Genomic DNA, 26323 nt, shown 5'->3' with positions numbered 1-26323 from the left:
GCACTCCAATCTAGAGTTTCAATTGTTTCTAAGTTGTCTTTCTGTAGTTGCTGCCTGAGCACAGCAAGTGTGCAGGGCCACGAGGACCCTGGCTGTGAACACGGCAGCTGCCTTCACCCACAAAGGGGAAAAAAAGGGGAATGAAACTGCTCTTACCGTGCTTATATTCTCTATTTGTCCTTGAGGGAGAGCAGTAATAAAAAACACTCAAGCTGAGCTGTGAAGTGCATTTTATGGTGTAACTCGTGCTTCCTGGAGCACTTGGTGCGGCCTCTGCAGGCCGGGGGCCCGTCACGCACCGTGTGCGTTTCCCGCAATGGCGGCTTGCGGCCCCGCTCTGCTGCCGTGCCGGGGAGCTCAGCACCGCGCCTCCGGCCTACAACTCCCAGCACGCCCCGCGCCGCACGGGTGGCCGTTCCCCGCACCCGCCCACTCGTGAGCGCGGATCGGCCGTTGCCCGTTCGAACCGGCCAATAGCGGCGGGGCGGTGCCGGTCGCAGCCAATGGCGTCGCGCAGCGCGAGCGGGGCGGGGCCGAGGGTGTGGCGCGGCGGGCCAATGGGCAGGCGGAGCGGCAGGTATGAGATGGCGGCTGCAGCACCGGCGGCCGGCGGCGGCAGGTAGGAGTGGGATCCCAGCACCCCCTGGCCCTGTCCCGGCGGCGCGCTCTCCTCGGCCCCTCAACGCCGTTTTACGGGTCGGGCACCCCGTACCAGCCGGTGGGCCTGAGCCGGTCTGTCCGCCTCGGCCCGCCCACTGCGGCGCTGCCCGTGAGAGCCGCGCCGTACCCGCTCCGCGCCGCCCGTCCGTGCCCCGGCACATTAACGGAACTGTCGGGCTCAGCGTTCCGGCCGCTCCGGAGCTCGGCCGAGCCGCCGCGCCGTCCCGCGGGGGTCGCGGTAGAAGTCGGTGTCCCCGCGGTGCTCGTGTCCCCGCGGGCTGTGCAGCATGCCGGTGCTGCATTGCGGGAAAGCGCCGCCCGCTCCTCTGCAAGGGGAGAGATCCCGCCCCGGGCAGGGGCTGTTCCCGGGGGGGTGACGGGGCACCGTGCCCGCCGTGCAGCTCTGCCCGGCCCCGCCGTGCGGGGGCCCCGCCGGGCTGGCTCGCTCCTCCTGCAGCCGCAGAGCCGGCGCCGAGCGCTCGGCAGTGGCGGGGTTTGGTAGGGTGATGGCACTATATGGACTTGCTTCGCATCCAGCCCTTCTTCTCCTCCGCTTTGTCCGCTTTGCGCGCCTTTCTGCCTTTCCAAACGCACAAGCGATGTCAGCTTCACATAGTTCACCTTTAGCTCATACTTCTGTATGCATCACCATTCTGTTCCTGCTGCAATAAAATAGCAAGGTCTGCATGAGCACCTCGCTAGAGCAGTGTTGTGTCGCATGATTGTTAAAAGGCTGCAGTACCACCTTTTTTTTTTTTTCCTCCTCCTGTATGCGTGCTGTGCAGCTGCAAACTGCGTATCCTTTAAATGGAAATTCTTGTAGATGAATAAACACAGTCGAGGGCTGATGCCTGATGCTCAGCCTGGCTCACAGTGGCGCCGTCCGGCTCACTGCTGAGTGGGACCCATCCCGATGGCACTTGCTCTGCTGATCTGGCAGCACCGCTGTGGTGCCTGGGTTGTGGCAGAGCACTGCCCTGGGAAGAGGGATGAAGAGATGGTGCTCATTGCAGCGTATTTGGGCAGGGAGTACCTAAAATGCTGGACCTGGCCAAGGGATGTGTATGCTCAGTACATCTGATTTTGAAAATGCCCTTTTGGATAAAGCATTTTTAACACGGCCTGGATCAGCCTAAATGACTAGATTTATTTTTTTTCTATGTTGGCAGTTGTCCTTAGGATGTATTCCCTCGCTCTTTATCCCCCGTTCTCCACAAGTGATTGTGTTAATGCAAAGCCTGAAGTAAAAGTTTTCCTCCAGCACCGCCTGTCACCCACAGGTAGCGCTAGAAAATCGAGCTCTTGCTTTGCTGGTCTGTCACCACACAGGCCGCAAAGCTTGCTTTTTTTTGGTGCTTTTGCCCCCGTTTCCTCTCATCTGGAGAGAAGTGCAAGTTAGCTAGTAAAGCTTGCATGCTGTGCATGTGGTGGTAAAGCATGCTGGCTTAAAGACTGGAATTAAAAGCTGGTTGTCCTAAACTCTTTACCAAACGCTACTGAACGCAACGAAAGATGATTTGTGTGGGTCTCTCTCTTCTGTTTGTGGTCTCTCTAACCTCTGCCTGGTTCTTAATAACTGAGAATGAAAATTGCAGTGTGCCAGAGTGCTCAACTTCAAAGGAGAAACATCTGTCTGTTTAATGAATGCATTTAATGTTGGACTCAAGCAGAGCCTAAATGCTTTGCCAGGTACTCATGTTGGCCATTTGATATGGCAGAAGGGAACAAAAATGGGTCTAGATGGAGCTGGAAAAAGCCATAAAGCTTCTTGCTAAAATGGTTTGATAGAGTGGCACTGCACAACTGGACATCAAGAGCTCACATTGTAAACAGGTTATAAAAGGAGACACAGTTGCCATCTGTGTTTTACTGGAAATAGGAAAATCTTCACTGTCAACATGACTTGATGGCAAAAAATCAAAGTGACTTGCTGAGGGTCAGGCAGAGAAAATGGTTGATTTTAGAGTTAAAGCCAAGTCTGAACACATGGCTACTTTTCTCTGAAGATAGCCTGGGAGCTGGGGACAATCTTATTCACACATTCCCTTTTCCACAGCCCTCATGAGAATCTTTGAGACCTAGACTTGTGTTTGACCCCATACTCAGTCCAAGTCCTGTGAGGTACCCATCTGAACTGCACTCAAGGGCATGTTGTATTTGCAGTATTTTGATATGTTTGCATGTAACACCCTGTCCTGTTCCCATCCAGGGTGGGATGGGCTTTGACAACAGGATCCTTGTTCTGCTACACTTCAGTTTATTGTCTGTTTGCATGAAGGGGGAGCATTGCTTCCCACATAGCCCAAAGCAGCGTCTGGGTCTCCTTGCCAGCCTGGTCGTTGCCTTGTTGCTGTGTGCACATTTACATGCCTATGAAAATGTCACAGAGCTTCGTTATCACTCCTTTAAAGGTGCCTGGGCATTTAGTTCAGTCTGAAACTGAAGCACTGAGTGCTAAACACTGCTGGGAAATCAAATGCCTTGTCCTAAAGGTCAAAAGTCCTCAGTGTGTGTTGATTTAATAAGTGACATGAACAGATGGAAAGGAGACAGGGCAGCATGGAAATGTTGGCTAATGTCAAATGGTTGCACTGAAGTCAAGTCCATCTTGGAAATACTGTCCCTCTGTATGTTGGGTTGGGCTCCTGGTCACAGCTGAAGCCCTATATTTTCCAGTTGTTTTGGACCTAGCTTGTTCTGTAGGATCTCATTTTCACTTGCCCTTCAGCTGGAGGCAGGAGCAGGGAGCCGAGGCCCTTTCCTTGCCTTGCACTCGGCTGGGTTCAGGCACAGCCCTGCTGTGCCGCTGCTGTGGAGGCTGTTAGCAAACCTGCACCGTGGTCCTGGGGACTGACACCGTGGGCTCCTGTGCTCCCAACTCACAGGGGTCTTGGAGTCAGCATGGGCAGAGAAGTGGGAGGAAATGTGGCTGCTTGGTGGGATAAATAGGCTTCACAGGTCTGGTGTGTCCCTGGCCTCTCATCCTGGTAATGCATTACACTTACCGTGGTGTCTGACAAGAGCATTGGGCCCTTTGCTCCAAAGTGCAAAACCCTCATTCCTTGACTCCTGGCCTTTCTCACCTCTACACTAGGTAATTGCAATTAAGCCATCTAGAATTTCCTCATAAATTTTATTTTCAGAAACTATAGATAGCAGGGAATGTGATAAGCTGCTTAATAATTGCCTGCCAGCTGGCTTACAGGAACTTTTAATGTGTTTGCTTTTGGCCTATAAAGCTCTAATAATTTGGACTCCAGCCAAAACATCCTTTCTTCTTGAGCAGTAATGTGGCAGCTCTGATTTTCAGAGGCAGGAATTTCTCTGGGGAAATGGCATTAGTTTTCCTTTTTGTTTTTCTGGAGCTTATGCTCAAGGTTGAAACATAGCTTTATGGTTTGGGACTTCCATATGGGCATTCCTACAGCCCTGCTTGCAAGCTGTCTTACAGCAGGAGACATGCATGCTGTGGCTCTCTGTGCCTTGGAGAGCAGGAAGCCTTTTAGGGAACATCCTCACAAGCTCTTGGGGGTTCCTGGAGCTCTCCTCATGCACATGCCACTCTGCATTCTCTTGAGTGGCCCCTGGAGCACGTATAAATATATCACAGTTCCCTGGGCTCTGCAGTGAAACAGTTGATCCAGACAGAGATGAGCTGTCAGGCGGGATGGGAAGAGAAGCTATATCTCACTAGAGTTACACAAAGTGACACTGTAGGTTATTGTCATATGAATTCTGGTATCTGTGTACAGTATTCCAGTTTTTGGCATCCTAGCCTGCCCAGATCCCCCCCCAAAAGCCCTAGGCCCCCATACTTCTCAGTTTGGTGAGTTAATTGGGCTGTTTTCTGTATCTCTGTCTCTCTGGTGCCGCATGCTGTGCTGCTCTGTGGCGGGCCCAGCCTGTTTATCTGTGTGCCTCAGCAGCCCTGACCAGATGTCACCAGCTTATTTAAATGCTGGCATGCATCCAGGTGTTCCTCATCACAATTCCAGCTTGTAAGAGTTTACACATCTGGAACAAGGGATGTGGCCTTTGACATACTCAGTGGTGTCTGCAGAGGACTGCTGATGAGGAGGGATTTGATGTGCTATCATCCTTTGCAAACACCACTGTGATATGAAACACAGATGCAAGGATGCAGCTTGTTCACTGCACCTTTGGAGCGTTCACTACACAGAAGTGTAGTGAACAAAACCAAGAGCTGTGATTCCTGGATACCTTCGTCCTCTGTGTTTGCCAGGCTGTGACTACAAAACCTCACCAGCAGTACTGTGAGGAGCTGGCTGTGGGTTCTGACCCAGGTCTCAGTACCCTCTCAGTCCAGGAAAAGCAACTGCAGCCAAGCAAACCTGTGAGTGCTGCAGCACACTGTACACAAATTGTGGTGCTTTGCTCAAGCACTGGTCTACAAACTGATGGTGGGATGGGATTCCCAAATGTGTTTCTGGGCACCAGCTGGTGCTACCAATTTTGGGTATCATCTTGTGGGAGGGCTGGAGGAAAACATCCATCCTGCCTTGCTGGGTTGCTCTGAGTTCCCAGACTGGTTGCTTCAATAGCTCATTAACTTTGCTGTGTTATTTTTATGTGATTGCTTGATTTTTCATGTCACAAGTAAACCTGATTGTTATGGGTTGCTGTTTATAGATGGTAGACCTGCTCTGAACTGGACACTAGCTTGGAGCTACTGGACTGAGAAGCATCTAGATGGTGTGTCTTTGCTGAACTCCATTTCATCCTGCCTCTGAAGGGTGCCCTAGGACTCTTACCTTCAAGAGTAAGGGTGACAATCAGAGGTGCATGCAGCAATTTTGCATTGTATAGGAGCTATAGGTAGGACTGGGCCATGCCTGTTATTGACTTCCATCCAGTACACTCAACATGAGGAAATAAAGAGGATAAAGACATTTTAAAATGAGAAGAGCAAGGGAATGCTATCATTATTGGCAACAGGAAAGTAACCAGCAGCACACTGGGGATATAGCAGATGGATGTTTGGTGGGAAATGGCTGTGGGGCTTCCTCAGGCTGTGTCCCACCCTGCACTGAGGGTCTGGATGTGCCACACAGTGCCCTGTGGCACTGACAAACTTCTCCAGCTCCCTGGCACAGCTGGCTTGTCTCTGCCTCACCAGCAGCTCCCAGCAGTGCATGGAGCTCAGCTCTTGCTGCCCCATGTCCCAGCCGTCCCTGCCTGATAGCTTTCAAACCAGCTCCTTTATGCTCAGTCCCATATCACCCCTTGTGCAAAAGCTGGATTTCTTCTAAATGTCTGCAGTGTGACCTGATTATTTTTCCTGTCCTTCCTCGCCCTCCTTTTTAATAGTGTCTACAGAAAAGCTGGCAGAGTTCAGTTATATCAGTCATGCTGACTGATAGTGCTGCCTCTTCTCTTGGGATTCCTTTTCTTTTCTGTCCCTCCAGCATTCATTTCAGATTTAGCTATCAGCCCTCTAAAGACAGGGTACTGCCTTTGTTCTGTTTGTACAGCACAGAGCACAGCAGAGTCCCCAGCTGTGACCGAGGTTCCCAATGCCACTGTGATAAAAGTGAGCAGATCAGTAACAAGAAGAGGCAGCTGCTGCCATCTAAAAAGATTCAGTTTTGGTGCTGGTTTCAGTGAAATCAGGATTGGATCTAAGGCTCTTCTTCTATTGCTGATCCCAGTAGGAGTTTATATTAAAACAGAGACACAAATGCATTGACAGTCATGAGAATCAGAGCAGCATTCCTGTTTAACACTGTTTGACTGTGTTAATCTGATCTTAAGGCAGACATATGAGCTTGCAGATCTTTAATGTAAAATTACTGGATTTTTGGTGGTAGCTGTCTTTCTGCATTTTTTACAGGGTCTTGGGTAGTCAGCTGAGCCATCGCAGAGTGTGGGAGCACCCAGACCTGGGGTGGTGGCACTGGGAAGGAGACTTGATGAGGAGCAATGCAGTGAACATGAAGTTCCTCTCTAAGGCACCCCTCGGTTCTTTCCCTCCTAGCACTAGAAGGCATCTGGATGCTCTGATGTTGTGATGGCTGATTGAAGTACTGCTTGATTGACTTTAAAATATTCCAGTGGCTATTATTAAAAATATCACAAAGAATTCACTCAGGTCAAACTTGAGAAATTTCATGCTGAAATGCAAATTTCTTGATGTTTCACGTATATCAAGCTGTCTTGCTACTGCTGTTTTCTTTGACACTGGTAATATATTGCATTTTCATTTTCTTCCAAAGCACAGACCCCCTGCCCCTCCCAACCCTTTTATCTTTTCAGATAGGTCCATCTCCTCCAGGTTCACATCACAGATGTGTAGCCAATGTTGCCAAGATCTACTCTGAGTCCTTTATTGAGACAGAATTTGAATTCATAGATGATAGCAGTGACATTGGATAACCAATATACCTGGTTTCCAAAAGGTGGCCAGGAGTTGTATTAGTTCCAGGTTGTTGAGCACAGGCCACCATTAAGTAACAGCAGCTTTCTTAGCCAGCTCCTTGCTGTTTACTTCTATATTATTATCTGGTTCTCACAGCCAAAAGGCTGAATCACTCTGTGTAAGCTATTTAAATGTGAAGAAAGCAAAGCAAAAATTAAAACGGCAGTGTTATCTCATAAGGCTTACTTATATCTAGGCTAGAGACAGTAGGAAAGGATTGGCACCCACTGTGCTGTGCACTGTGTACTCATCACAAAAGGACTCTGCCCCTCAAGACCTTATGAGTATAACCCTGGGCAAAAATTACTGCATGTTTTTCCTGACATTTTTCAGACGCTTATCAGTCATCCTATGGAGAGTTAGGGTGCCAAGTCTGAGGCCTGAATGTGATCTTTGTTACACCATCTTACAAGAATGTCAGTCTGAAGTACAGCCCTCAAAGCAACTTTAACTGTGAAGTCACTCCTAATGTCTCTGCAGTCCATTCCCATTAGACTATTTTTATTTTTTTATTCTTTTTAATATAGGAAATAATTTGTCTTCTAATCCTTTTGTACTTAAAATGATTCCATATAATTCCACTATGGTTCTTTCATCTCTTTGCAAAATCTGGGATGGCTCCTATCTGGCTCTGGAAATACTGTCTTCAGACATCCTCATTAATTGATTCCTTACTCTGGCACAACATAGGAAACAATGCTACTTCTCCCTCCCTGGGGAAATCCGAGCCTGTGCGCATCTGTCCCATGTCCCTTTGTGCTTAGCCAGGCAGAGAATTGTTCATGTTTTGTGTTCTTCAGCACTGCCTGCTTATCACCCTGCTCTTAGTATTTGGTAGCAGCCTGTCTCTTTCTTATAATCTAAAGATTTTGTTATTTTAGAGGGAGATTTTCGTCTATTATCTGCCTTATATTCAAAAGCTCTTTAATCCTTTTACTCCTATATGGTATAACTTGTCTACTGTGGTGTGTCTGAAGCATTGGGCCTTAGTGATGACATACAAAGTGTGCAAAATGGCACTGGAGATGGATTTTGCCCACTGAATTAGACACATCAGGCTCCTCTGAAATCTTTAGCTTTCAGTATATCCACTTTCTCTGCTAGACAAACAAAGCTGATGCCTTGCCCCAAAGGTACCTCTTCCTTTTCTTTCTTTATTTCTTGCCTTCTGTTCTCCTTATGCTCTATTTCATGTTTCTTGAACCTTTCTTATGTCACATGTATGGACTTAGAACAATATCAAATCTGTGAAAGCCACTAAACCAGCTCCATCTCACCTATCCAAATGCAAGCTTGCTGCCACGTGAAGAAATCTGCCTGCTTGCAGAGCTCTTGCACCACAGGTTTGATCACCAGGTTTTGGCAGTTAAAGTCCCATTTTTGTCCTAGTTTTCAAGGCATTTCTCTGGCCTGGATCTAGTTACCTTAGGGATTAATTGATCCATCATGATTTTGACCTCCTGCACCATCCACTCCCCATGAAATGATGGGGCTGTCATGCCTGAAGCAAAAACGTTGTGTGTGACAGACAGCTTTCTTTGTGACTTGGCTGGGATCACAGGCTTTGCCTCTGAAGGATACTAGAATGGCAAGAATCTCAGCACAATATAGGACCCATTTTTTTTAATCTGCTGTCTTAATCACAACCCTATTAGAACAAGGTTTTATTATTCATTGAGATTTGATTATATTCATGAGACTGGAGAGGAAGCTATTTATTCCTTTATTTTATTGTCTTTTGACATGTCGTAAAGCAGTCTGAGATCACAGCATATAGAAAATATAACTCTGTAATTGCAAGCAAGGCAAAAAAAAAAAAAGGCAATAAACTCCATGAATGCGTTTTTCTCCCCTTTGCTGCTGTTATATAAACTGTGAGTGTAGGTAGAGTACATCCGTCTCCCTTTTTTAACATGAAAACAGCAGATGGGGCACACGGCTCTTTCTGAAGGTTATGGTGTGTGCAGCAGTGAGGATTGGCAGGGTTATTGTGTGTAAAGCCAGTGGGGGCTTTATCTTTGCTCAGAAATAGGGGTTTGCTTCACATTTCCATTTTGATTAGCAATAATGATACAAAAGCAAATTTTCTGTGCGAGGAAGAGCTGCTAATAAAGTGACCTTTCAAAATTAAGTAGCTCATTGAAGTGCCATATCACAATAAGCGTATACAAGGCTGGTCCCAGCTGCAGCAGTCAGGGAAACTGGACGGGAATCCAGAGAAACGTGGAACAGGAATCCTGAAGTGGATGAACAGCACATGATGGCAAAGCAATGATAGCAAGGAGCAATGGCCAGGTGCTGTTTCCAGCTCTGAGCGGCCAGTCTACGTGCTTTGTCTTTGAAAGGATCTGAAAGTGAAAGGCAGGCGCAGAGAGTGTTTCTGTCAAGGTTTCTGGGCATGGGGTTGTGCAGTTAAGGGACTTGGCTATTGTCCTGCCAGTGCTGTAACATCGGTTGTGCTTGGATGCTGTTGGGAATGTGTTTGCATGGCTTTACTCATGGTAAACACGGGGTAGAGTTGGAACTATTTTGTGGATTCCTCTTGGATACAGGTGGAAAGCACTTAATACCACGCTGGTCCTAATTCAAAACTCTGGTTTCTATGTAGGAATTATTTGCAGTTAAACTCCAGCTACGCAGCCTTTGGCAAGAGACATGAATCAATTTGTCCAGCTTTTCTTTTCTGTTTTGTCCCTGTGTGAAGGCTGATGCCCAGTGTGTGCCAAGGGGGCCTTTCAGACCCAATAATGCGCCCTTGTGTCTCGTAGCATGCGTGGAATTTGCATAGGCTGTGCTGGGACAGGCAGGTTTCTTTTGTTGCTGGAAACAAGGAGCAAGTTCTTTTCCCTGTCTCTGCTTCCTAATGCCTCTTCAAAAGCTCTCAGCACTCATGTAAGAAATTTACTTTTTTCTATTTATTTTTGCATTAAATGTTGGACTTTGTGTGACTTGTAACACGGGCTGTGCAGAGAAGTCATATCAGTCAGTGCTAGTTGACCAAATTGTTTAATTTTCTATCTGTGCATCTAGATATCTAATTGTCAGAGGGAAGAGATAATCTGTGATGCTTGATGTAACTGCTGCAAAGTATTTGCATATCTTCTCTGTGGGGAAACAAAACTGCTAGTGAGTGAATAACAGTGCACGGATCATTGCAGGCAGGGTCACTGGGCCTATACACTTGCTATTAACCCTTCTCAGGATCTGTATTGCCACAGAATGAGTTGTCATGGGTTTCAGGCAAAGGGCTTGCTCCACATTATGGGCAGAGTTGGCACTTGTTTGTGCATTGTAGCCCTATGCAATGAAATACGAATATGATCAGATCTATTGGCAGTTGCTTTTTGGAAACTGATTCTTAATTGTTGCATTTTGGTCTTGATTTATTGCAGCTAATAAACTGCTGAAAAACAGGCTGGGAGGTGCTCAGCAAAATATGGCTCCCATTTGGAGTCAGCAGTGAGCTTGCTAGGCCACTAAGCCAGGCAGCTGGGAGCCTTTAAGAGCTTTCTAAAATTTTAGATGACCTGGCAGATTGCCTTGCAGTCTGCCTTGCAGACCTTCTTCCTCTCGATCCTCTTGAAGGCGTCTTTGGCATCCGTGGAGAGCAGTGTAAAGGGAGGGGGTTTGGTATGGATTCTCACGATGCAAGAGTTGCTGAGAGCCTCATTTCCTCTTGTTTCAGCAAGTGTCTTTCTTCTGTGGAGCCTGAGTCTCAGCTTCTGTTCTGTTATTCTGATCATGCATCCTGGAAATCCTGGAAGATAGTCTTTCAGGTCAAAACCATACAGCAGTAGCTCAGATAAGCGTTGTGTTCAGAGATAATGTGCGGAGGTGGGCTGGAGTTCAGGTGACTTGCCAGTATGTGCTTTGATGTCCTCCTGTCGTCAGCTACTGTCAGTTTACATCAGAACAGAAAGTTGCTGAGGTCTCTGAACCAGTAGTGTTCTGTTTCTTGAGCCAATGGATGTGAGGTTCAGTGGGCTACAAACGTGTTGAGCAGTGAGCAGGGATGCCCAGCATGGTCTGAACACAATGGCATGGCCTCCACCCTTCAGCAATGAGGAGAGGAAGATCAAGGTGCTCCAGTCTTCTGTAGAAAAGCCTGTTTTGAAGGGAAAGCCTTCATGGGCTTGGCGGCGTTCAGCAGAGCACTTTCTGCCCCACATCTAAGGGACTGATATGATCCCTGGTACATAAACACAGCATCCCTGTTAACCGTGCACTTGATGGCTGCTCTTGGAAAATGGTGTCCAGTGAGAGCTCACAGCTGAGGATGGATGTAGAAAGAGTGGAAAGTATTACATAAGAGCTAAAGAATGGTTAAAGGATTGGGGAATGTCACTGGGTGAACGCACACAGTATGTGCAAGATGAGTGGGTAGGCATCCTCCTCCCAGAGCTCTGGAAGAACTGGCACATCCATTCCCAGAGCCAGGCTGTCACTATAGCTGAGTATGAAATCAGGACAGCTCATGACTCAAGAATAATGACACAAATTCTTACTTTTAAGTGAAAGAGTGATGGGAGAATCAAGCTGGGCAACTTTAGCCTGTGGGCTTGACTTAAGAAACATGAAACTGTTTGAAATAGTGATGGGAAGACGGTAATGGAATACCATTACCAAGTACCATAGAGGTAGATGGAAATTGGGATAAAAGCTAAGTATGAGCATTAAGAGTGCTGATTAACATGAGATATCTCTTTGATAACTCCTTGATTTGATTTTCAACATGGGAAATGTACCTATCCTCTGGTAAGGGTATGTCCCTGTTTGAGATATCTCTTAGAGCAGTCTTGGGTGTATCCCTTTTCCCATGCCACATGAGAAGCTATGAAATGAAAAAAGTAGGTGTCAGTAGAGAATAGGGAGGTCAGATAAAGGGCATGAAGGGATGACAAAGAGTTAAGAGCTGGATGAGCTGAAAAGGGATGATCTAGGTGAAAAGTTAGTAGGGGTTCCTCAAAGACTGATTTTGCATGGCTCATTACACTGTTCTCACTTGCTCCAGACTCAGGGTGCAGAGCTGGCAGAGAGCAGTAACCAAAGGGTTGGCAGCATGTCACCTGGGAACATTTGACCACACCCGCAGCAAAACTGAGGGTTCAGTGTTATTGCACATTTATAACCTTAAAAACAAAGTCCCAGGACATGGGAACTAACTATTTGTTGATAGTATTTGTTGATAGAAAGATAGGTATGATAGAATGGCTATGGGAACTGCTGAGTGTAAGCTGGCCATAAAAAAATTTAGATTGTTTTTCAGTCTTCCAGGCCACTGGGAGTGAATTTCTGGGGAGGAAGGGAGATAAAACCAAACTTATTTAGGACTTAAAGCAATAAGTTGATGTAAAATATTGGGTGTCATCTCTGCCAGAGCTAGTATGATGCAGATACAGTGAAACAAGTAGTAGAGATGTAGATGTAGTGTAGGCTTTCATTGGGTGTTGCCACGTGTTGCCTATGTCATCATCACGCTGTGGAGTGCTAGTCTTAGGCTGTGTTGTACAAACAGTCCAGAAATGATTTTGCTCCATAGGGAAATGTAACTGTGCTGTGCTGAACACTCACCAAAGTCAGACAGTGCTGTTGGTGTAGACTGGTAGCTCCTGTGTCAGCAGATGTCTCCTTCAGGGCAGACCAGCTGGATGTAAAAACCAAAGTGATGAGGAGTTACTGTATTTTTTTCCCCTCTTTCCCTTTTTCAGTGATGCCATCTGCAATTTTGTCATCTGCAATGACTCCTCCCTCCGCAGCCAGCCGATCATCTTCAATCCTGACTTCTTTGTGGAAAAGCTGCGCCATGAAAAACCAGAGGTGTTCACAGAGCTGGTTGTCAGCAACATTACCAGGCTGATTGATTTGCCTGGGACCGAGCTGGCCCAGCTAATGGGAGAGGAGGACCCAAAGCTGCCTGGGGCAAACAGCACAGCCTCTGGATTTTTTCGTTCTCTGATGTCTCTGAAGCGCAAGGGTGAGTATGGATGGCATGAAGTCTGGTGCCCACCTTTAGAGTGATGCTGGACATCATTTGTTACACTTAGTTTACAAACTTTCAGCCCATAGTTTTGAGCTGGTGTGGAATGCTTAATACTATGGTTTCATAATCTCTGGGGATGCGACTTCTAGAAAGGAGCAAAACAGGCCAGGAAATTGATCCCAGGAATGCCCTGCACTTAGAAAATACCCTTCTTCTGGGATTATTGCTGTGGTGTATGGCAAGCTGGCTTCCTTCAGTGGGTCAGCTGCCCACTGTGAAGCTGTAAGCCCCTTGCATCCAAATGCTAGTGCTGCTCTCATCCACATCTCAGTCCAGTGAGCCAGTGACAAAACTCTGCAGACTGCCTGATGAAGCCCAGTTTCAACTCTGGGAGGTGACATAGCTCTTACTCTCTTAGATAAGCATTCCAACAGAGTTTCCTTCTCCTAGACTGACTATTATCTTCTCTCAAGTTCAGCTGTCTTGGTTCTGAAATGTCAGTCCCAGGCCCTTTGCAGTACTCTTCTTTTGAGCACGGTTGTGTTCAGATCCTTTCCTCTTCAATGGCTGTTTTTTTGTTGTTTTTTACCACTCTGTTTTGTTGAAACTAAAAGGGTGTTCTAGGTCTCTGTGTGTCTTCTCCTGCCTTTGCCCACACTCAAGTGGAGCCTGGTTCTCCTGATAAGTTCAGTTAAACCTTCTCACTCATCTAGACAGAAGCAGCCTCCATCTGGGCTCCTCACATTCCTCCTCAGCTCTGGTTTCCCAGCTTAGACTGGCTGGCTGCTGGCAGAGAAGCTGTGAGCTGCCTTCAGATGTTGGCTGCCTGAGGTTGAACACTTCTGATTAGTCTTTCCCTTCCTTTGAGCAGTTCTGCTATTGTGAATAACTCAGAAAAGGGAGCTATTGCTATGGCATAGTTTGACTACAGCTTTTTTCTGTCTTCAACCATTATATAATTTCTGTAAGTGTTTCTGATTCTACCAAACCTATTCCTCCATTGTGTTTCATAAGGACAAGTTTTGCAGCCCCACTGATCAGGCAGAATTTTCTGGTGGCGCCTTCAGCTCTCCACTTCTGTCTGGCCAGGCAAGAATTCTGCTACATACACTCACCCTAGGAAAATAAAATACTTCAAATCAAGTCTTTTAGCATCCTTAGATGAGAATTACTTAATATTGCCATGACTTAATTTGCTGCTCCATAATAACAGATCTTTGCGCTGCCTCTAAACTGCAGTTAGACTGTGCTCATACCTGTTACTGCTTCTGCCTCTTCCCAGAGAGTAGCAGAACACCTTAAATTCAAGTACTTGCCACTTGACAAACAGAAATGAGTAACCAAATTGAAACTGTTTTCTTAGTGTGTATGTAAACCCCCATGTTCTTGTCAAAACCTTCCAGCAGGGGCTGGTGAGCCTTCCCCAGCTCATTTTTTTTATTAAATTATCTGTACTCTGTTGGAGCACTGCTCTTATCAGACCTGACATCTCCTGCTAACTCTTCCCCTAGAGCTCTGCCTTCCCCCATTCAGATGTCTCCATGGCCGTGTGTCACTACAGCTAGCAGATGTTTCCAAGTCTGCTGGCTGCACTCCCAGGCTGCAACGGCAGTGTCTCCCAGCATTGACAGGCACTGTCTGTGAACTCCTTGGCCAAACTCTGAGAAAAAGAAGTTTGTGCCTACAAGAAAATCGGTTTCATGTACTGTGTGTTTCATCTTGGAGCCATCATTTGTTTTTCTTCATGTTATAAACCAGCTAGAACAAACAAGTTGTATTTCTTCCAAGCCAGAGGCCAAGGACCATGGAGCTCAGAGCTGATCAAACTGCAAATACTTACAACTCCTTTGAGCATCAGAAACTCAATCTCATGCTGCTGCTTAGTTTCAGAAGCAATCACACAATAACATCTAAGCCTTTGTAATGCAGCATCCATTCTCCAGACACGTCTTTCAAGTTTCTTTGAGAATCAAATTCGCATTCAGATACCAGCTTCTGACTTCAAAACTAAATCGAATTTGTCAGGCCCTGTATGTCTCAAGAAGATGTATTTTCCTCTTCTATTCCTGGCCACTGTTGATTATATCTGTTGAATGTCTAATGAGTTTAGATTTCTTCAAGGACAAGAATCTTTTGCCGATCATTCTCTCCCTTTGCACTGAAACCTTTCAGATCTTTCGTGTGGATCAAGAGCTCACATTGCTCTCCTTTCTCTTGCAAGAGTGAAGCATGTGCTTTATCAGAGTGAGGTCAGAAAGTTCTTGATTTAACAGGAGGCTGGAGTTCCTGGTGGCTTACCATGTATTTCAGAAGTCCTGGAAGAAAGCAGAACATTCTTCAGGCGGAATAAATTTAGTTACACAGGATGGCAGCTAGAGAAGTGCATAGGGTTAACCAGGTCTCTCCCACGTGCTGTGAGCATCAACACAACAGAGCAGTAACATCTGTAGTACAAGAGACCAAAAGCAAGTAAAATCAAAATGAGATATGAGAGGGAAAAAAAAAAGCAAGAGAAAGCTTGTGGGGGAGATAACTTTTATCATACCAGCCAATGCAATGCTTGGATTGCTGGGCTATCAGCTGTAGCAGTAAGGAGAGAAACCTTCAGTGCAAATGTCCAGCCTGCCCTCAGAAGTGACCCATGTTCCTGGCAGTCTGGTCATGGAGAACGGAGGAATATTCTTTTCTTATATCTGTTGTCTCTTTGAAGCCTAAGTACAAGGGCAGGACAAACCAGCTCTGTACCTGGTTCCAGTTCTCAGTCCCAGTCAGCATGTTGTGGTACATCTATCCAGTATCTTGTCTCCAATCCAAACCTATTTGCACCTGAGGGAAGAAGTGTGGTGCCCAGAGTTCTGGCTGCCAGTGAAGTCTCTGGGATTTATCTCCACTTTCCGAGGGACAGATCATACTAGTTATGTGTGTTTGGCAGAAAAATCAATTCAGTAGCAAGGTTGCATTTATTATAAAACACTGTCCTCCTGGATAATCACTGTCTCACCTGACAAGTTCCTCTGTTGTCAAGAAGAGTATTCTACATTGGTTCAACAAATTCCATTCAGTTAAATGATGAGAAACATTTCTTATCTAATGTTTCCTTCCCTGCAGGGATCCCCTTCCTTTCAGCTCAGTTGCTTCCATCTTTTGGGACTATAGTTTGTGTTATTTACTGGAGTTCTGGAGCTGGCAGTTCATGCTTAATCTCAATCCCATGAGATGGGAACAGACTCCAAGAATGAGAGGAGCCCATCTTATTATTTTGCTATTCTCCTGCCTTGTTCAGCTTTCATGCTTTACTCTTACTAGGGCAGCTGAGAGAGATTGGGAGAGAGATTCACTGGGATGAGGAAACTCCATGTTTTATCAATGCCTGAAAAGGAAGCTAGTGTGAGCCAGTCAGATTATGTCTGCTCTCCCTAGCAGTGCTTATTTGCTTCTCCCATAAACTCATAGCTGCAGCTCTTCTTTCTGCTCCACTTTATGTCAAGCCACAATGAGGATTAATCTGGATGTTCCTTCTTTCATGATGTGGAGTGTGCCAATGTGTCCAGGCTCTCACATCTGCCTTTCCCACTTTGCTCTTTTCATAAAGTCTAATATTGCAGATTCTATGCCATTTTAAACTGAAGCATCTGTTCTGGTGTTGTTTTTTCTTCAAGGGCTAGAGAATATTTGCTTTAGCTGATAAAAGCTGTAATTAAAGTGAGGTAAGAAGCAGGATGATGAAGCCCATGTGAGTACAGCATGGTGAGATGAAGTGACTTATTTTGGAGTGTTTGTGATATATCACATCTATGAGGGTCCTTGTGACCTTCACCCTTAACATTTTGGGACACTGGTTTTTGCATGTTGAAATCCTGTTCTTTGGGGAGCATTAATTTCTGTGGCTGTTGGGTTCTGAGCTGCCTGAACATGCTGTCTTCTGTTCTGCAGAGAAAGGGGTGGTGTTTGGCTCACCGCTGACAGAAGAAGGCATTGCACAGGTTTCCCAGCTAATCGAGTATCTGCACAAAAGTAAGTGGCTCTGTTTGCTGTCTTCCTCTCCCCATGGGTATCTCTCTGGCCCACCTCAGGTCTCTGCTGCAGACAGAGAGACAAGAGTGAGCTCTTCAGCAGCAGGAGTTTGGGACTGCACCGGGCAAGCGTTCCCCAGAATTGCCTAGCAGATATGTTGGTCTATTTCCCTCAATACAAGGACTTTCTCTACTGATAGGAAACAGTTTGAAGCCATGTCTCTGAACACAGTTCACTGAGATTTGCTGTCAAGCTCTGGAAAGAGGAGGGAACTGCTTTAGTAAGAACCTCTGATTATTCAGGGCCCTTTTTTCTCCCCTCTGCTGAGCAGATCTAAGAGCAGAAGGCTTGTTTCGAGTGCCAGGCAACAGCATCAGGCAACAGATCCTCAAGGACGCTCTGAACAGTGGTACAGATATTGACCTGGACTCTGGGGAGTTTCATTCCAATGATGTTGCCACCCTACTTAAGATGTTTCTGGGTGAATTACCAGAACCGCTGCTGACACACAAGCACTTCCATGCCCATCTTAAAATTGCAGGTGAGTGGGCAGCAAGAGGCAGTAATGGGCAGAAAGACTGGAATTTGCCTCCTAGAAAGGATGCTAGGCTGTGTAGAGTATTCCTTAAAAGCAGTGTAAGAAGGAATCTTCCTGCCACCTCAGCCTGGTGATGGAAAGGTTAGAGCTGATTAACAAATCAGACCAAGTCTGTCTGGACCATTCTTCTCTTAGATACCACAGTGATAAAGCCCACAGTGATAACCTGGGTCTCCATCTGCTTTATGTCTGGGGTTGTGAGCAAGTTGTGGTTTTCTATGTATTTAATAACTGTTATTGAACTACCTTATGTGAACTTCCTCCATCTTGCCTTCAAGCCATCACAGCTCTTAGCAGCTCTGTTGTTCTGTGGGAGGAGTAGCATAGATTAACACATCAAGTGGGGAGCTTGGGAGCTGGGGGGAAGAGAGATGGAGGGCCAAGAACTGTGCAGGGGTTTGTAGGAGATCTGCATATGAAGAGGAAAGGATAAGCAGTTGCAACAGACTGCTCTGAGGAAAGGTAATGTACGTCCTTCATGTTCTGCCTTGTGATTTGGCAGACTTGACGCTGTTTGATGAGAAGGGGAATAAGACCAGCACTCCAGATAAAGAGCGCCAAATTGAAGCCCTCCAGCTGCTGTTTTTGATCCTTCCCGCTCCCAACCGCAGTCTGCTCAAACTGCTGCTGGACTTGCTCTACCAGACAGCCAAGAAGCAGGACAAGAACAAGATGTCTGCCCACAACCTTGCCCTCATGTTTGCACCCCATATCCTATGGCCCAGAAATGTAAGCAATGCCTCAGTGTCTGTGGGTGGGTAAAAAGCAAAGGCTTGGCAGGGGAAAAACCAAGATGAGATGGTTAAGTACTGACATAATGATGTGAGGGTTGGAGGCTGTGATGGAGAGGTGGGAGCCTCCTGGCAGGACTCATTCCCAGTGTTCAGCCCAGACCTGCCATGGGTCTCATTTGCGACTTATGCATCTTCTTTTTCAGTAAAATTGAAAGCACGGGATAGCCATGCTTCTTAGAATGTCAGCTCCATCCAAGAGAGATCTTGCAGATCTCTCTTCAAGGTTTCTTATGCTGCTGGTGAACTGTTTGGCCGCAGAGTTATCGGATTCTCCTCTCAGAGCAACTTTGGCTCTGTGAGCCCTGCTGTTGGCATGCTATAAGCCCTGCCTGCCTTCATCTCAGAGTAAATCTGCTGTGGCACCGTGTGTTCCAGAAGAGACCCTTCCTCCTCCCCTTCTAATGGATGCACCTTTGGCTGTGTCCCCTTGCCAGGTGACAGCAAATGACCTTCAGGAAAATATCACAAAGCTAAACAATGGAGTGACCTTCATGATCAAACATTCTCAGAAACTCTTCAAGGTAAGTGTGCTTTGGCATCTTTCTCTCCTGCCTTCATCACCAGGAGACTGAATGCCCCTTGTCCAGACAGATCCCACATGCTGAGTGTATATTCTGTGGACTCTCTTCTGCGGCAGGAGAAGGAGACTTCCTACAAGAACCTGTGCCTACAGTGACTAGGGAGGAGGTCTTTGCTGGGCAGACAGCCCTGGAGGTGGCTTTGCCAGGGCAGGTCAGCAGCACGGTGCAGTGTAACACTCCCCTCTGCTGGACACCAGCACCTGCTGCCCGGCAGGAAACCTGGCGCCCAAGGGCAGGTACACACTGGGCTGCACTCAGGTTCTGGCAGGATGAGGAAATGGAAGAGATTTGTCCTGCCTGAGTGCTGCCAAGAGAAGAATACCTGATGGAGTCGGTTGTTTTGTTGTAAATTTCTCTACAAATGGTCATCAGCCCAGTGTTGTTACAGGCACTGTCCAGCTCTGAGCAGGGTGCTGTGGTAGGACAGCCAGGAGTGTGGGGCTTTCAACTGTTCTTCCAAGGAAATGTTTCTACAATGAGTCTCTTGACTTCTCAAGGCCTTCCTGGTCACTGGAGGCATATGCTCGCTGCAAAGTCCTCCCATGGAGAGTTCCCTTTCTACCTTCTTTGTCAGGCCCCATTTTGGCCAGCTCAGAGCTGGGGAAATTACTTAGAGCAGGGTTCCACAGGAACTTTTCCCTATTCTGAGTCCCACTTGTGCTCATTGTCTGCATGTAAAGAATACTGTGAACAGGGAATGCACTGGGGACCTGAAATTCCATGGCTTTGTTTGCCCAAAATGACTGAGTCTTGATACAAGTGGCTTGTGTTGTATGATTGAAAACCAGCTATTACTGGAGCCACTGTTGCCCCAAGGCCAAAGATGTTAAAGATAGATTTGGCCTGTTCTCTGCTCATCCTCACAGGCTCCGGTGTACATCCGGGAGTGTGCCAGGCTGCACTATCTGGGATCCAGAGCCCACACATCAAAGGTAAGGCCAGAAAATGCAGCGCCTGCCCTCCATGAAAGGGCAGAGGCTGTGATGCTATGAAAGGATCTTTGTGAGTGACAGAAGCTGAAAACAACCCAAGTAATGAAAGAGGATCTGTCAGAGGGCAAGAGCAAGAGAAGCATATGGTGTGGTAGTGCAGGCGGCTGCATTAGGGAAATTGGACAGAGTTGAAGCATCTGTTAATCAAAAGCACAGGGAAGGAAAGCTACGAGCCCCTGTTTAGCAGCAAACCTGCTCCCTGTGCCCAGTACATGCAGCACCTGCTCCTTCACAGGGCTGTGCCTTCCAAACAGACAGACATGCCTGCTGCCATGGCCAGGATGCTTGGCAGAAGTGCTGAGATAAAGGCTACTTGTGCTACTGGGACAACATTTGTGTCTTACCAGCGAATGCTTCCCTGCCTCATGTAGCTGCAGAAGAGGGAGGATGCGTGGCAAGGAGCAGCACTGACCCTTCTCAAGCCTGGAAGGGCTTCTGCAGCTCGCATCTGGGAGGGGAGGGAAGAAGCAATGGGGTCACCTTTGTATTGCTGTCACCTCTTCCTGGCACGGGGCCTGCTGATGCAGTGCTGCTGCAGAGGGGTAGGGAAAACACATCCCTGTGCATTCACTGGGGTTGAGGCAGCTCACGAGACTCTTCCTAGCCTGGCTCAGATGGGTGGCTCGTTGGGATTAAAGCATGGCAAGCGACTCCTGTCTCCGCTTTCCCAGGATGACCTGGATTTGCTGACGTCTTCTGGCTCCAAGGAGCTGCAGCCCCTCAAGTCTCAGAAGCGAAGCCGGCTGGACTCTTGCCATCAGGAGGAGACCCAGCAGCGCACGGAGGAGGCACTAAAGGAGCTCTTCCACCACGTCCACAATATGCCTGACTCTGCAAAGAAGAAGAAGCTTATCCGGCAGGTAGTGTGGGGAGGAAAGGTATCTTGGGGTGTGCTTGTCAGCATAATCCTGGGCCCAGGGCTAAAGACAAGCCATTATGAGAGCTGCTCCTAATCCTGGGCAGACTGGGGAAAGTGGGCTCTGGGCTGTGTAAGGGGCAGAGCTGTAAGAAGACAGGAGGAGGAGGTGTCCTGGATGTTGCTGTACCAAGCAGTGCTTTTGAGCTCTGTTTATCAAGCTGAAGACTTGCTAGCCAGCAGTTTCCCAGTCCTGATCATGGCCTTTCTCCCTCAGAAAGGGAAATGGTTCTTCCCCTGTTGCCTGCAGAGAGTGGACAAACTGGTCTCCTCTTGGTCTCAGACAACTTGCTGCACCAGACAGACTGGTCAATATGGTCAGCACCAGTCATGGCTGCCAGCCTACAGCTGCTGCCCAGGCTTCTTTCTGCTCCCAACATCTGCTGCTTTTGGTTAATCTGGTAGCCAGCACAAAGCACCTTTGCACCCAAACTCCCTGTAATCCTGGGTGGAAGGTCTGGCCTTCCTCTGCTTTCTTCCTGCTGCAGTTCTGAATTGCTCCTCCATTTTAGGGGGTGAAGGAGAGAAACTGTGTTCTGGGACAGCAGGTAGAGCAGCACACAGCAGTAATGGACAGATATAACTGTGCTAACATACTGCTCTCACGTTTTCTCCTAGTTTAATAAGCATCCAATAGCTTTGACTCCTGGCTCTGATGTGCCCACCTCCCCAGCACCGCGACGCGCCCGCTCGCGCTCCTTCAGCGGCCTCATTAAGGTAAAAGCATCCTCTGACCTTTGCTCTCTGCTGTGAATTTCTGATGTTGCTTTTTGCTCCTGCCTTTCCCTGTCTTGAATGAGACCCTCAAAGGGTAGGGACTCCTCAAAGTATTGCCTGCCAAGCAACACAGATCCACTGGTGCAGAAAAGGCAGCACAGTGACAATAAGCCTTGTTAGTGTAAAATGTAATTATCTTGAAACACATGGCTGTAGGATCTATGCATCTTTCTGGAGAATTGATTGCTTCCTGAGATGAGATGAGGGTTGGCAGAGAGCTGGTCGTGTAGTCTAGCACGTTTGCATGGGTTTTAGTACATTATGGGCTGCCCTACAGCAGCATGTACCTGCTTCTGACAGGCTGAGCTCCTGGCCAGGCCTCAGGTCAGCTCCCAAACCCTTTACAATCAGGCAGGCTCAGCCTAGTGGTGTGGTATTTCACGTGGTTCTGCTTTGTAATCTTTGTCCCAGCTTGGCTTCCTTTTTTTCTTTCCCAGCATTCAACTACTTACCAGCAACGCATCCTGCTCCTTCCTTTTCTTTTTTACTTTGCACTGTAAGCACTAGCCAACAGCCCTTTCTTCTTACAACAGCGGAAAGTTTTGGGAACTCCAGTTATCCTGGAGAGGAAGAGCAGGGATACCACACCAGAGCCTGTGCGGGTCAGCAAAGAGAATGTCCAACTGGTAAGAGCTGCTCCCAGCACCACTGAAGCTGCTGGTGGGGAAGTGTGTGAGGGGAGTTTGAGTGCAACCTCAGAAATCCCTGGGGAGCTGTCCTCTGACCAAGAGAAGGGTTCCAAGTTTTTTCTGTATGATAAAATAAGGTCCAGAGAAGCTGCTCTGAGGAGAGCTGAGCAGCTGGCAAGAGCAGCATCAGAGCAGGGATGATAGCACTGGGCCTCTGCTCCAGTCTTGTCTCTCTGGCTGTATCCTGCCCTGGGGCATTGTCTTGTGCCCCCTTCCCTCTCATCCTCCTCCACAGGTTGTACAAAGCCTGCTGCCTGAATGCAGTAGGGCTGTCCCTTGGCCCAGACAAACCAAGGGTGGATTTGGGTGATAGATGCTCTTTGGTGGTACAGACTGCTCACAGGGAAGGCTGTCGCTGCCAGTTCGTTCACCAGCTCTCTACTCCTATCGGCCTCTCTTGTCTAGTTACAGAGGTGTGGCTCTCCAGCTCATATGTCCCAGGCAAAGCTGAAGTCTTTGGAAGGCCAGAAAGAGGTGAGACACTTCCCCTTACCCCCTATTCCTCTTCCTGTAGGAAACCTGGTGTGCTGAAACCTGCCGAGGTGACAGCACACACTCAAGGCTCTGTGCCAGCTGTGGTGCCCCAGCTCGTAGCAGTCTGCGCTGTGCTGAGCTGCAGGCAGGTGACATGCTGGAAACCAGACCCTGAAGGGTCTTAGAGCCCTTCTGCCTGTGAGTTGGCAGGCTGGCTGTTGCAGGAAGCCGAGGGAAGCTGGCAGCACAGGGTAGTGCTAACAGCCTGTCAGGGTGGCTGACAGTGGGACAAGAAGTTGGTGCAGCCCAAGACCGACTGCTGTGTTTGTTCCTGTCTGCTCACTGCCTCATCTAGAGCTTTAGCAAAAGGTGTGGGAGGCTGACACCAGGGAAGGGTCCTTGCAGGGGAAGAATGTCCACCTTCTTTTGCATGGTATTCTGTGTCTCAAGCATTCAACTGCTCTCATTCTCTGCTACAGGGATCCTGTAGGCGCATGCGAGCCCGCCTGCTTTCCAAGGATTCATCATCCCTCTGAACCGCCTCGCACCAATGCATGGGTGGGGATTGCCCAGCCTCGCAAGCTGTGAACAGAAAATGTGCTGCACTGAGAGGGGAGTGCTGCAGGCTCACAGCAACCCTCACCAACACAGCAGCACGCGTGAAACTGGACCTTTGCAAGGATTGCAGGGATTCATTTCTTTCTGTATATAAATTATATTTCATTCTACTATGGGGCAAACCACTATCTAACCAAAACTTGTGCAGCATGTCTGACCTGCTGGCTCTGGGAAGAGCTGGAGTGCTTGCTTACAAGGAGAGCCCTGTTCACTGCAGGGCCCTGTGTGCACTCCCAGCTTCCTCTCTAATGTTGCTAGGCTGTATTTTTTTGCTTTTCTGCACTGAGTTTTTAACACATTGGCTTGTTTTTGCTTCCTCCCCCCTGTTAACAGTGAGAATGGTGGGCTGTGACCCTTACCCACATCCTGACATCTAAACTTGCCTCCAGTCCTCCTCTGGAGGCATGCCCTTCTCTGCTTCTTCTTGGCTCCATTTTGCTCTGCTGTTTCCAAAGGGCTGAGGAGCACAAACGGTACAGAGCACAGGATGGGCCTGGAAGGAGAGGCTCTGGATGTCATCTTTTAGAGTAGGGCCTGGGGAAAGCAGCTTCCCCAAGAAACTCGTCCCTCTATTTTAGCTTGAGCTGGAGGCAGCTCTTGTTCACTGCCTTCATGTTTCAGTGGCACAGTTCTGAACAACGAGTGTCTTGACTTTGTGTTCACCCAGGGAGGCTTAAGCTGAGGAGAGCAAGAGACAGGCAAAGGCTGTCTGGGGCAGAACAGCCTAGTCTTTGGAAGTTAGGATGCCTGGGGAAGGCAGAGTCTTATGGCTGTGTGTGAAAGAGAAAAACAGTGTGAGAGGCGAGAGAGGGCTCCATTAATTTGTGATCTGCTGCAAATGGTGACAAAGGCTTTGGCTCAAGATATCTGGATGGCTGGTAAGGCAACTGGCTGATTAGTCATTAAACTGGGGAAAAGGGCTGAAGCTGGGTTCAGCTCTTTGGTCTGAGCTGCAGAAATGAGGTGAGACCTTCTAGATACAGGATAAACCCTAATCACAGCTGGCCAATGTCAGCAGTCTTGTTAAGCCAAAGTGCTCCAGTAAGCCAGTCTTGCCAAGAACCTGTCTGCAAGCACTCTGAGGTAGGATACACACAGGGTCACTACTGTGAAATAAAGATTTAATCAGCTGGGGGGACCATCTAAACACTTCTCAGCCCTTCTCAGCAAAGCAAATAATCGCTGGAATCCAATTATATTTGTCTTTTAATCTTTAAGAACCAGCAGCCAGCAGGAATTAGAGCTCTGCTCTTGACAGCTTTCTGAAACAACTGGTGGCAGGAGGTGTGAATATTGGGATATGAGCAGGGAGTTCAGTCTGATTGGCTGGAGCTGTTAGACCAGGGCATTGGAGCCCTGTGCAGCTTAGCTGGAATTTGTCACGTTTTTTAATTGTGATTTTTTTTTAAAGATACAAATCTTTGTGCTGCTCTGTACAAAGGATGGGTTTTGGTACTTTATCAGGGATGCTTGTCCCCAGTCTGACCCCAAGTTGGAAATACAGGGGGTAGGGAGACTGTAGATGTGTGAGTTGGGAGTTGCTGGTGTTAGGAGCCTCTGTCACAGCAAAGAAAGAGCTGTGCTTCTTGGGACCAGACTGATGATGATGCTGTGAGGAAGGGCAGAGGCTATTTGCTGTGGTAGCAGTATGTGCTTTTTGGATGTATCTGTAATCGTTCCCTGCAGAGGCTGAAGCTGTCTACGTGCTTTTCTCTGAAGGGCACCGTGTTTTTCTGACTGCACTTCTGCCCTGTCCCTCCAGCCTGCTGTTAGCAGAGACTTGGGAGTCTCAGCTTTGCCTCTGAGCAGAGATGAGGCACAGACAAAGGTCAAGTGGCCCCACAGGGAGAGCTGGATCTGCTCCTGCTATCTCTGCTCTTACTTGCATTGGGGGCAATTGCTGGGTGAAGCATTTGTTCACTCCTCCTCTCCCCATTGTTCCTGCTTGGTGTATCTCGTATCCCTCTGTATGGGTGACTGCTTGGCAAGGCAGTCTTGTACCTAAAACTAAATACACTGCTCACGTATAGATGAGATGAATGTAACTCTCCATTGTCCCCCCTTACTGATGGCTCAAGCTCAGGGGCTCTGTCTGGCTTCTGGCACAGCTGAGATTTGTCCAGCTCTAAGAAAAGTTACCTATGGAGCATTGGCCAGGCCTTCTGCATGTGTCAGATGCTTTAGTTGCCAAGAGGGTGGGTGCTGTCTCCAGACAGAGCAGTCCCAGGAGGGGTTCAGAGCCCTGGGCTATATACTGTGGTGCTGGGCTTGCCGTGCTGTGGATGGTGGTGGCTGACAGATTCCACCCCTAGGACTTTGGCTGTTGCAGTCCCAATGCATTCACACTGTCTCCCAGGCACGGGAGAGTTTTTGTCATGCTTGGATATGTCTCGTTTGTCTGCCCTGTGCAATGACTCATAAGAATGCTTCTTCCCAGAGCAGCCGCTAACTGTTCCCAGAGTCTATCATTTCCAAAGTATTTTTAATCTTTGTCCTTATTTATATACGCTATGTCAGTGCTGTTGCAGACTGTTGCCTTTCTGTGTGTTCATGTGAAAACACCACATTAAATGCTTTTATTTTTAGTGGTTTTGCTTGATGGCTTAAGCAATTTATTTGGGACAACAAGGACTCCAATTCATCTTCAAAAAGAAGGAAATGTCTGCTTAGAAGCCCAGAGCTACTACCCTTAAGTGTGGGGGTGTTTGGTGAGGTGCTGCCCACCTGCAGGGATGGCACTGGCCTCCCGTGGCACCAGGGCTTGAAAGCCTCTGGGGTACTTGCATGACACAGG

General features: G+C 47.8%; 1 protein-coding gene across 2 annotated transcripts; it reads left to right on the top strand.

Moving 5' to 3' along the window:
• Nucleotides 1-392: 392 nt before the first annotated feature.
• ARHGAP19 (Rho GTPase activating protein 19) lies at nucleotides 393-26114 on the top strand. Of its 2 annotated transcripts, none has more exons than XM_086901305.1 (12): nucleotides 393-619; nucleotides 12805-13070; nucleotides 17010-17090; nucleotides 17422-17631; nucleotides 18191-18417; nucleotides 18917-19003; nucleotides 19930-19995; nucleotides 20727-20915; nucleotides 21590-21688; nucleotides 22282-22374; nucleotides 22843-22911; nucleotides 23391-26114. In XM_086901305.1, exons 1-12 carry the CDS (start codon nucleotides 504-506, stop codon nucleotides 23445-23447), a joined length of 1560 nt encoding a protein of 519 aa, XP_086757431.1. In that variant the 5' UTR covers nucleotides 393-503; the 3' UTR covers nucleotides 23448-26114. The 2 variants fall into 2 exon arrangements, with proteins under 2 accessions (XP_086757431.1, XP_023785502.2); XM_023929734.2 differs by lacking the exon at nucleotides 393-619 and adding an exon at nucleotides 9870-9988.
• The last annotated feature ends 209 nt before the right edge of the window (nucleotides 26115-26323 follow it).

Source organism: Cyanistes caeruleus, chromosome 8 (genome assembly GCF_971803275.1).
Source record: "Cyanistes caeruleus chromosome 8, bCyaCae1.hap1.1, whole genome shotgun sequence".
Taxonomy (NCBI): domain Eukaryota; kingdom Metazoa; phylum Chordata; class Aves; order Passeriformes; family Paridae; genus Cyanistes; species Cyanistes caeruleus.
The sequence above is the reverse complement of the archived record's forward strand: the minus strand, read 5'-3'. Positions and strand labels throughout refer to the sequence as shown.

Excerpts from the sequence above, each read along its gene's own strand:
- ARHGAP19 (XM_086901305.1), top strand. The coding sequence starts at position 504 with ATGGCGTCGCGCAGCGCGAGCGGGGCGGGGCCGAGGGTGTGGCGCGGC. Across the intron at positions 21,689-22,281 it reads CCTTCAGCGGCCTCATTAAG|CGGAAAGTTTTGGGAACTCC; the intron begins GTAAAAGCATCC and ends TTCTTACAACAG. Across the intron at positions 22,375-22,842 it reads GCAAAGAGAATGTCCAACTG|TTACAGAGGTGTGGCTCTCC; the intron begins GTAAGAGCTGCT and ends TCTCTTGTCTAG.